General features: G+C 40.4%; 1 protein-coding gene across 2 annotated transcripts in view; it reads left to right on the forward strand.

Annotated features, from left to right (window-relative positions):
* LOC120931388 (neuronal acetylcholine receptor subunit alpha-7) overlaps nucleotides 1-12,179 on the forward strand; it is a 249,516-nt gene that overhangs the window by 228,301 nt on the left and 9,036 nt on the right. For both annotated transcript variants that reach the window (XM_040342782.1, XM_040342783.1), the window contains 3 exons: nucleotides 611-805; nucleotides 6,036-6,122; nucleotides 9,456-9,565. In XM_040342782.1, the coding sequence (XP_040198716.1) occupies nucleotides 611-805; nucleotides 6,036-6,122; nucleotides 9,456-9,565 (392 nt within the window). The remainder of the gene's footprint in view (nucleotides 1-610; nucleotides 806-6,035; nucleotides 6,123-9,455; nucleotides 9,566-12,179) is intronic.

Consider the following 12,179-nt stretch of genomic DNA (forward strand, 5'->3'; position numbering starts at 1 on the left):
AGAAGAGGGAAGTGTTAAAACCAGGTTATTTTTTTTATGTCCTACTGGGGAGATTTCCCTTCACTTCCTGGTATCAGTGAGGCAGCAGAAAGTACTGGGAAGTTTCCCCAAAGTAAAAATAATTTTTATCCAGATAGTTTTCTTTTACAAACAGTTTAATTCCAGCTTACACCTAACTAATCTTAAAACATTTTTTTAAGGCTAGTTACAGTAGTTGTAAGCTGGAATTCTTGTTTAAAGTGGAACTAAATCCTCCTATCCTTTTCAGTTAAGGAAGCGGCCATCTTATGCTCTGTTTGATCTGCACCTGTGATCAGTTATGACACCAGCTATTGGATGGTTTGACAGTTTGGTTGAGGGCACAAGTATGACAGTTAACATTACCAGTTTGTCTTAAAAGTAACTGTTTTTTGAAACTGTAAATTTGTTGGGTTTAGTTCCACTTTAAGAACATTGCAGTAGGCATGTAAAATCAGGCAAATGAAAACTTTTATAGCATGTTAGCAGTTATATACTCATTATGCATACAGTAACTTCTTTATATGCTGATTAATAATTAGCGACTGTAGAGAAAGTAAGAGTGTGACAATAAAATATATTTTCTCTGTAGGAGTCCCTGGGAAGCGGAGTGAGAGTTTTTATGACTGCTGTAAAGAGCCCTATCCAGATGTGACATTTACGATTACAATGAGACGTAGAACCCTCTACTATGGGCTGAACCTCCTTATTCCCTGCGTTTTAATATCTGCACTCGCCTTGCTAGTGTTTCTGCTACCTGCAGACTCAGGAGAAAAGATCTCACTTGGTAAAAATAGTTGCTTGAAAACAGAATTTACTTTTATCGGACCTGTAATGGTGTTTGTAATCTAGATATGCGAATACATTTAGGTGATTATACAGAAAGCAGAGCTATTATGCAGCAAGGTGTAGCAGTCACGCATTTTAATATTCAGGTCTTGCCATTGCAGCATGTCCTATGACTTTGGGTTTGAAATATTTTCTTAAACTGACATGTAGTTTTATGTACTCATCCGTTATAGAACTGACAGGCTCAACTGCATATAAGAAAACCGATTAAATGGGGAAATATTTTGATATATGAAGTGCTTATGTGGTCTGCAGGTCAGACATAAACAGGAGTGGTTTTGTAACCAAGATGGGTTAGTCGGGTTTCCAAAAAGTGCACTTTGATACATTTTTATATAAGGGTCTATTTATAAAATATTTCCTATGCGCATATGTCAGCATACACCCAAACACCTCAACATCTCAACAAACATCCCTTGTCAATGTTTTAATATGTGCAAACTTTTTTTTTTAATATTGTCTTTTGTGGTACGAATAGTGAATCCTGTTTGTTCCTGTGTTTCCTAACTTAAAACAGATATATGTCAGTCTGAACAAGTCCCATAATCAGTTACTATGGGATGCACAGACCTTATAAACCAACAAATAAACTTTCTTTACTTTCCCCGATTGAGTCAAATCCTTCACTGTGTCTCACCTGCTCCCCCTCCCAGACACTGCAGGAGGGTATAAGTAAAAGAGGCAGTGCTGTCAATCCATAAAGAAGTGGGCAGGACTAGGTGTGGTCAAGTGCTGACTGGCAAGCTGTAGGCTTGTGAACAAGAAGTGACAATGCTGATAACGACACCCCTTGCATGTGTTCATCCACTGCAATAAAAGTACACACAGCTTATGTGAAGGTGACAACTGTGCTCTGAATTCAGTGCACATCATTCACACACTATCACAGAAAGCTGCATTAGGTGGACTTCACCAGCAGACTCAACAAGTATATTTGCGATTTTGCAATAATGTTAAAAGAAAACATAGGAGTAGATTTAGCAAAGAATAACCAATCACATGCACGGAAAATAAAAAAAATGCTTTTTTGCTAGCACTTGATTGGATGATAGAAGCCGGCCCCTCATTTACTAAGCTGTGCAAAGTGCACAGACTATTTGCCTTTAATAAACCAATCCATAAAAGTGCAGAGGGACTTATTGTTTTTTAAAGAAATTCACTTCCCTGAGTTTTATTTTTTTCAGTGTGCTTATCTTTTATCCTGAATTAGCGTACTCACCTGCAGCGAATCTAGGGTTGTCCTGACAAAATCTGCTGCTTGACTGCCACATAAAAGGTCCAGTGCCATCAGGTTCTATACCAGCCTTTTTCAACCAGTTTGCCTCAGCACCCTGGTGTGCCACCTGAGGTATCCAGGGGTTCTGTTGCATCCTGGTAGAGAGGCTGTTACATGGGATCAAACTCCTGATCCCCAGTCAAAATGTAAATCAGCATTTTGGGAGTTCAGTCAAGCAGGGTAAAGTACTGCCGATTTTAAAAGGCTGTTTGTATGGGTATATATATTGGAGGGCTGGCCCCAGGCCAGCCTGGATTTGCGGGAGTAGTCTGGGAGTATTTAGCTCTCCTCCTCTGCCGGGTACAGCATTGGCTTGTTCTCTGGGTGGCGTGGAACAGTCCGCGTCACGTAATTTCCGTTTCGTGTTTCACTTCCGGTTTCATACAGCGGGGGATCCTGGTGCATCTTGTGGTTAGTAGGGTGGCTATTCCACTCTCTCTTGGTGGGAGCTTGGCGGAAGGTAGGTGTGGGGGCCACACGGGCTGTGGGAGTTGGGTGAGCGGTGCACTGTCAGATGCCGCAGCCGGCTTGATGGGCAGGGGGTATCCGGCTAATGCTGGCGGTGGTATCAGGGGGGAAATCGCATGTTGGCCCAGGTTTTTCAGGGAGACTACAGTCTGACAATCTGTCAGACACATGGAGGCATGGTTTTCAGTGCTGCATGGGATGTTCCATGGGTGATCTGGGCTGCTGCAGATCTGGGGGGGGGTGCTGCTGATTATGTTAATTTTTTCAGCCCCAGTTTGGTTGCTGTGCTCAGGAGGAAGGATTTGCCCAGCACCGTGTGTCTGGCACCTGGCAGGGGTGGCACAGGCTTGGGGGAGTTCAGGGGGGCCACGTCAACCAGGGTGGGACTCATTGTTCCCCAACATGATCACCATCATTCCACTGTCCTGGGGTACATCGAAGGTCTGTGGGGGTGGATATGTATCCAATTATGAGGAGCGGTTCAGTGCATATCTCTCCTTGTGGGTTCATGCCATCAGGGTATATGTCAGTGTCCATTTTCATGTTAATTTCTTTAGTCTATCATATTTTGCTTTCAGGTTCATCACTTGTACAGGTGTTTTTGTTCATGTGGATCCTTGCATTTTTACATAGTAGCGTCAGGTGCCTACAGGTAATTTTTTCATGGGCGGTCAGCTGGTTGTCACGTTGTGGGTACAGGTTTAGGGTGATGGGTCCCACCATCAGGGCTTGGTGTTGGTAGGATGGGGGTGGGTTTGATCAATCACCAATGTCGGGTTTTTTCATATGGATTTTCATACCTTAGTGCTTCAATTGGTTTACTTCTCTGTCTGTCATATTTACCATTTTTAGGCTCATCACCTTGCGGGTTATTTGTTCACGTTGTCCCAGCCTTTTCACAGGAGCTTCAGGTGCGTGCATGTCATTTGGTATCACGGGGGGCTGCTAGTCAGGTCACATGTCAGGATCTTTCATGCCCATAGTTGCTTACAGGCCAGAATTCATTTGTAAGTGTCAATACAAGTTCTCGGCCATAGTTCATACGTCATACGCTACACGATCATTTTTTACTCCTATTTCATTACCCGCCAAGCTGGGTGTTTGTTGTTAATTGCCTGTCTTGGCACCATAGGTTGCTTGGGCTCACTCATTTCATTCACGTAGGGTTGATGGGTTATTAGGTTCATTCACGCTGTGGTTGGCATATTATTGCACCTATATCTTCAGTGTTAGGTTGGCGGGGAGGGGGTTTTATGGTTGGTACGAGTGATTCCTTTAAGGTTTTCTTGTCGTTTTTCGCCTTAGATATGATCATATTTCATGTGTCGGAAAGGGATGAATTTGCATTCATTCCTCCATCCCTTACTGGGGGTTCGGAGCACGGCAGCACCCCATCTTTAAGGAGTTGGACTATTCCCAGCCTCACAACAGAGCTACGTTGCAGGGGCATTTCCGGCCACAGCTAGGAAAGCGGAGCTATTTAGGTTATTGTTCCCTAGTCCTTCCCTAGTCCTTCCCATTCCTTAACCCTTTTTTTTTTTTATTGCACTGCACCGAAAACGCACCACCTTTACCACCACGTGGAGGTATCATTGAGCATAAATGACACCCCTGCTGTCTGCTAAATAACACTGCATTTTCATGTCAGGAACGTGCGTGATTTTGCACGCATTCTTTGACATGCAGTAATGTGAACGAAGCCTAGTGGGGTGGCTCGAGACTGAAAATAATTTTCAAGGGTGCCCTGACTGGAAAAAGGTTAAAAAACACTGTTCTATACTGATGTAATTCAGAGCTGACTGTCTCTTCCTGGTTCACTCAGTCAGCCCCCAAACAATGCACAGAAGGTCTGTCCCTTCTAGCCACAGGTCCACCCTTCTCCAGCTATTTTTGAAAGCTGAAAGCTCCTGGAATATGTGACATGGATATCCCAGGAGGCTCCAGGAAAAGGGTCCACGCCATTCTCATTCGGGTGAGAATGGAGGATTGGAGCAGGGTGAAAAGGAGGACAAATATATAAATACACAAACACACACACACTAGTAAGCTTTTGTATACTGAAGGGGGGACGGATGCAATGGGGCAATGTTTTTATTTTTTTTAGTGCGAAAATCCAATATATTTTAGTGGGTGGCCATTTTACTATTAAACATGTTATTGTATGGATTTCTCTGTAAATGTAAACAGTACTAGATGCAATATGTTTAAAAAAAATCCTTAGAAATTAGAAGAGAAATTAATCTAATAGGATTTGTAAAACATTAAAAAAGCAGTGATATGCACTGTATATTAATATAATACTATATTCAACTACATTTAACCAAGTTTATGCGTTAGTAACTATGTTTTTGAAACTTGCGCTAATCCAGGTACATTCGCCCAACTGACAAATAATAATGACCTGTCATGTAAATTTGGGCAAAATCTTAGAACATTCAACCAACAAACAGTCCACAAAATGAACTAATCAACATTTGATGGAGCGCTTACCGCTAAAAAGATTTTACCTAACAACATTTATTTTCTATTTGCAGATAAGCCAATATTCACATTAAATTTTTTTTTCCAAATTGGTGCCAATTGCCCAACAGCAGCAAGCACATGGAACCAAGTAACTTTTAGTTTTGCCCCATTCACACAATAGCCACAGTATTATTTGTGTGAAAAATATACAATGCATTCACCTTTGCCAGATAAATGTTTTTATAAATAGACCCTATAACCTTACACAGTGGTAAAACAACTCTGAAACAAACCTCTCTAGCTGCATGTACTGTGACGAATGTCATCCCCAAACATCACAACAAAGACTCAAAAGCTACATTTCAACTGCTTAAAAACCTCTGCTGTATGATTAGATAAGTGATTAGGGGTGAGAAGCAGTGATTTTAGTATCTCTGTTGTGAATTTTAAAGATGAACGTCTTCACACTGCCTATAGCTAAAAGTACATACTTATTTTAAAGTGTTTTTAATGCTTGTTCGACTATGTAGATAAGTTAATGTGCATAGTCTGGGCACAGGTTCACTTTTGGAAGAATTAGACAATATATAACCCTAAATTAGACCTCAAAGTACTAGCAAAAGGATATTGTGAATCTCTATCCTGTTGAACATAGGTTTTATTAAAACCTGTCTTTAATACAAGACACGACTGTCTAACAGATATGCATTATGCAATAAAGAAATTTAAAGAGTAATTAGAACAACCTTTTTTAATACATAATGTACTTTTTGGAAACCAACTGCTTGGAAGTAGAACGATATGTATTCTTTGAGTTAACATTTGTACAGTGAATGTTATCATTTGTTTATTCTAAGTCATAATGTAGTCAGCAATGGGTTTAATAATGTATTATACATGCAAATACATAATTCAGTACTATGCTTTTACAATAACATAATATATATATTTTTTTATTTAGGTATAACTGTGTTGTTGTCACTTACTGTATTTATGTTACTGGTAGCAGAAATAATGCCTGCCACATCAGACTCTGTGCCATTAATAGGTAAGATTGCTGGAACTATACATTGTTTTACACAGTTAGAGAGCAATTTATATAATACAGGAGATGTTAGTACATTATTTTGTTGAGTCTAAACTGAAAACTGTCATTTACTGCTATGTATCAAAGACTAAATACACTGAATGGATAGTAATTTTGTATATGTAGTACAGTAAGAAATAAAGATACATTTTCAAAATTCTGCATATTGCATATTACATTTTGCATTCATCTGTCCATTCAGTAGATGGACCTCTAGTCTCCTTTTCACAAATAAAGCACTTTATAACTTTTTGCTAACACCAAAAAAAATCCTTTTGAGTACATCACAGCAGTGGCCCATCCCCAGGCTTGGTCTTCAGTTTTAATCAGGATAAAAGAACCTCAATGCAAGTTGCATCTGCTGTGCTATCTATATGGCGAAGCCATAATGCTCTGGAAATCATTTGGTTCTCTGTAGTGCCCCACACATACTGTACCCTGATTTCAGGCCCCTGCTGCCCCGTTCACCCATCGAGAGCAAGCCTGCAAAGCCCTGTATAAGCTCTGAGGCCTCATACATTTTCGTTGAGGAAACTGTCGAGAACCTCGTCGAGCCAAAAAGAGAGCAAGTTTTCTATTTCCTCAACGGGAGTCTGATTTGGCTCGTCGAGATCCTCGACGGGCTGGTTTTCGATGAGAAACTCGAACATCTGTATGCTAAGAAACCCGCGCTTGCTCAGATTAAAGTATGAGACGGGAGTAAAAGTAGCATTTGTAATGGAGATAACACATTTTTAAAGCTGTAACAGACAGAAAAGTGCAAATCGTCTCTTACCAAACTTTTATTTAACACGCAAACACATGAAATTAGCAAAAGCAGCCCCAAGAGTTTAGCCAGTGGAATCGAACTTCCCCTGCCGTTGTATGTGTTGTATGTCACCGCGTTTGAGAATGGCTTGACTGTGTGTACGCAAAGCAAGCTTGTCGAGTTCCTCGACAAGCCTAACAAGGAACTCGACGAGGAACTCCATGTGTTTCGCCTGTCGAGTTTCTCTGTCGTGTGTACGAGGCCTGAGCCACTCTAGTAGAAATATACACAGGCCTAAGGACAATCTTTCCAACCCTGCAAGTCTGAGGACTCTTTTCTTACCACCTTGTGACTGCACTGGCCCAATCACCGTACCAAGCAAGAGAGGAAGGAGAGTTATGCCGCAAACACAAGATCGTTTTTCAGCATGAAAAAAAACTTTGTTTTTCAGCATGTCGAAAAAACAAAGTTTTCCCAACTTCATCATTAAAACGATGTTGCCTACACACCATCGTTTTTAAAAAGATATCTAGCAAAGCGCGGTGACGTACAACACGTACAACGGCACTATAAAGGGGAAGTTCCATTCGTCTTTGGGCTGCTTTAGCTGATTCCGTGTTAGTAAAAGACGATTCGTGCTTTTTTGTCTGTTACAGAGTGATGAATGTGCTTACTCCATTATGAACGGTAGTTTTACCAGAACGAGCGCTCTCGTCTCATAACTTGCTTCTGAGCATGCGCAGGTTTTTTATGTCGTTTTAGCCCCCACACGATCATTTTTTACAACCCAAAAAACGACATAGTTTAAAATGACGTTAAAAAATGTTCGAATTATTTTTTTGTCGTTTTTCAGAACCTGAAAAATTATGTGGAACCCACACACAATCATTTTAAATGACGTTTTTGAAAAACAACGTTATTTTCATGCCGAAAAATGATCGTGTGTACACGGCATAAGTCATACCATGATCAAAAATGACAGAAGGTCTTTTGATGGTAACGAGACCTGAATAGAGTGATGGGGGAGGAAAGGTATGATCTGGAGCCTACAAGGCTCAGAAGAGAAGATGAAGGCATCAGCAGATGAAGTCGCAGGGAACAGCTTTAATCTGTCATCGCTGGAATCTAAAACAGGCAGGTGAGTACAGTTTCACTTTAAGGAGCAAACTAGGAAGGAGAGTTATGCCGCAAACACAAGATTGTTTTTCAGCATGAAAAAAAAACGTTGTTTTTCAGCATGTCGAAAAAACAAAGTTTTCCCAACTTCATCATTAAAACGATGTTGCCTACACACCATCGTTTTTAAAAAGATATCTAGCAAAGCGCGGTGACGTACAACACATACAACGGCACTATAAAGGGGAAGTTCCATTCGTCTTTGGGCTGCTTTAGCTGATTCCGTGTTAGTAAAAGACGATTCGTGCTTTTTTGTCTGTTACAGAGTGATGAATGTGCTTACTCCATTATGAACGGTAGTTTTACCAGAACGAGCGCTCCCGTCTCATAACTTGCTTCTGAGCATGCGCAGGTTTTTTATGTCGTTTTAGCCCCCACACGATCATTTTTTACAACCCAAAAAACGACATAGTTTAAAATGACGTTAAAAAATGTTCGAATTATTTTTTTGTCGTTTTTCAGAACCTGAAAAATTATGTGGAACCCACACACAATCATTTTAAATGACGTTTTTGAAAAACAACGTTATTTTCATGCCGAAAAATGATCGTGTGTACACGGCATAAGTCATACCATGATCAAAAATGACAGAAGGTCTTTTGATGGTAACGAGACCTGAATAGAGTGATGGGGGAGGAAAGGTATGATCTGGAGCCTACAAGGCTCAGAAGAGAAGATGAAGGCATCAGCAGATGAAGTCGCAGGGAACAGCTTTAATCTGTCATCGCTGGAATCTAAAACAGGCAGGTGAGTACAGTTTCACTTTAAGGAGCAAACTATCACAAGACAAAGTTCTCACTTGACTTGCTGATAGTGGATATGCACAATTATACTGTTTCCATATTACCTGTCCCATAAGGTGTTGCAATGCTGTTGACAGTTTTGCAAGTCTGGACTAGCAACTTTACAATTATGGCAGTAGTGTTAGTTTCCGTTACATTATCTAGTGAAATTGTATGAAATTCGGACTGGTAAATCTCAGCAGTCTTTTAACAGCATAATAAAATCTGCTGTGGTGTTTACATAATCAGCCGTCGGTTCCAGTTCCTCTTGCTACTGTGAACTTGACAGAAAGTGGTGAAGAGTATTAACTGGTCTGGCGCGCATCATAATCAAAGAGCTGCTTTTATTTCAGCTTGGTACGTAACAGATTGGGGGTGATTTACTAAATACTCCAGGAGATAGACTTTCAACAGACACAGTTGCTAAGTTTTTGCTACATATGGGATGGGGACAGACTTGTTAAATCTACCATGCATAAACATTGTGATGCAATCACATTTAGTATAAAATTACAGTTGATATATATAAAAAACATAATCCCTGTCTATGCTAAAAATTAAAAATTTCTTTTGCAATGTCTTTTACAGCCCAATACTTTGCCAGTACAATGATCATTGTGGGTCTCTCAGTGGTCGTAACAGTCATTGTCCTACAATATCATCACCATGACCCACATGGGGGGAAAATGCCAAAATGGGTAAGTTCTTTAAAAAAGGAGTATTATGGTGCATCCCCAATATAATCAGTTAAAAATAATGTCTATTTTAAATACTTCAATTAATTCACTGAACAGCCTGCTAAGAATGCGCAAGCAAATTACAAATTCTGATTTAATTTGGTATTCTAAACTTGGAAAGGAAATACTCTTCCTCCTGATGTGTATTGAATTTGTCTCATGCATAGTAATTGTAAGATCTAGTATTGGGCTGCAGAACTCCTTAGAATCTTGTGGCTGGGAATGCAATTAAAATGTCTTGCTTACAAACCAGAATAAAAAGCAGTAAGCACAGTATAATTTCATCTTGTATAGAATAATTTTACCTTTCTTATTTTCTTCTCATGTGTGAAGGCATTTACCCACATATACCTTTGTGAAACACAAACTGTTACAGTTTTATAATATGTAAATAAACACACACTTGGTAGTGTTTCAGGCTACATTTATATCTGTTTCCAATTATCTCATTATCAGAATTCTGGAGAATAGGTCCATCCTTAAAGCGATGTTCCAGCCACAAGATTTTTTTTTTAAAGTCAGAAGCTACAAACGCTGTAACTGCTGACTTTTATTAAGGACACTAACCTGTCCAGGGAGCCTGCGATGTTGGCCCCCGAGGCCGATCCGTCCATTGGATCGGGTGCTGGCATCGCCATTCTAACTAAGGGAAACTGGCAGTGGAGCCTTGCGACGAGTCGCTTGACGCTTTGTGAATGGCCAGTGTGTCTTCTGGGACACACACAGGTCCCAGAAGACATACAAAAGGAAATGACGCTACGGCCAGGATTAATTGGAAGTACACTATGTACTTCATAAAAAGTTAGGAAGAAAAAAAAGGAAAACATTTAATATACAAAGACGAGGAGTGGTCTTTCGTTTAAAATGACCTCTCAAAAGTGGTTGGAACTCCACTTTAAGCCTAGCAGACACCACTACTCTACTCTAGATTTTTTATTTATTTTTTATAAGAGATCTTGAGTTACTCCAGCCAAGCTACCAGCTAAGGGCCAGATCCACAGATAATTAGATGGGCGCAGCATATCAGAGATACGCTACGCTGCTGTACCTTACCTGACGGATCTTCGAATCCTCAAAAAATTTGCGCCTTAAGTTACGGCGGCGTAGTGTATTTCTGGAGGCGGAATTCAAATCGGCGGGTAGGGGGCGTGATTCATTTAAATGAAGCGCGTCCCCGTGCCGAATGAACTGCGCATGCGTCGTTCTGAAATTTCCCGCCGTGCATTGCGCTAAATTACGTCGCTAGGACGTATTTTTTTTTAACTTAGACGTGAGTTATGTCCATCCCTATTCACGGACGACTTACGCAAAAAAAATTCAAATTTCAAATTTCGACGCAGGAACGACGGCCATACTTAACATGGCAAGTCTATCTATACGCCGCAAAATACCAGCTTTAACTATACGCCGGAAAAAGCCGACTACAGATGACGTTAGAAAATGCGACGGCCGCGCGTACGTTTGTGGATCGTCGTAAATCGCTAATTTGCATACCCGCCGCGGAAAACGGCGCAAACTCCACCCAGCGGGCGCCGAAGTATTGCATCTAATATCCGAAGGCGTACAAAGCCGTACGCCTGTCGGATCTTACCCAGATGCCATCGTATCTTGGTTTGAGGATTCAAACTAAAGATACAACGCGGGAAATTTGAAAGTACGCCGGCATATCAGTAGCTACGCCGGCATAATTGCTCTGTGGATCTGCCCCCAAGTATTCTCTTGAATACCAGGTTGGCTTTGCATGATGACCTGATCAATTATTCCCCTTGTGTTCTTTTGAGGGCAGGTAACCTGCTAGATAAAAGCCCTTGGTAAAATAATCTTTAAGACTCCAACCCCATGCACCTGGTGCAGTAGAGTTTTACAGTGAATGATACAGTTGTTTGGTTATTTTCCTTTTACATACCTCATTAATTTTCTGTGCACAGCAAATCAACATCTCTGGCACCCTGTGTGTACTGTAGATTCTTAGGTCTAGTGATGCCACAAGCTTTAGATTATGCAGAGAGCTTGCCATATGAAAGATTACTGATGCGCTTCCTCCCTCAAACACCACATATGTCATGAAAGGATATCTTCTTCTGTATACAGATTTGCGCATTAAGAAACTAGGATAACAATGACAGTAGAGAAATATAAATCCTTGGCACACAAAAATGTAATAACATTGTTTCCTTTGTTGCATGCTACAAAACAGAGTCAAATTTAAATTTGTAGGATTCATGTCTGTTTTAATGCAAAAACAAATCTGTAAACTTAGTTATATCCTCATACATTTAATGACTGTCAGTCCTTACTACTTACCAATTTACCTGCATGATTCCCCCAGTCCATACTAAATATGTTAGAGAGTTACAGAGAATAAGCTACTTCCTATGGTTTTGAACTCTAAGAAAAAGCAATGTCTTTGTTTTTACATTTTAAAGCTGCTGCTATAGATGTTGAATCTCATTGGGAACATTTAAAATACAACGCAGGTTGTTTCTATCCTATAAATTCATTGTGAAAAGTGAACTTGTGAGTTCAGAAACAAATGGCGTCAGTAATGTGGCTATGGATAAAGTTCTCTGGCAGC

Source organism: Rana temporaria, chromosome 3 (assembly GCF_905171775.1).
Source record: "Rana temporaria chromosome 3, aRanTem1.1, whole genome shotgun sequence".
NCBI lineage: Eukaryota > Metazoa > Chordata > Amphibia > Anura > Ranidae > Rana > Rana temporaria.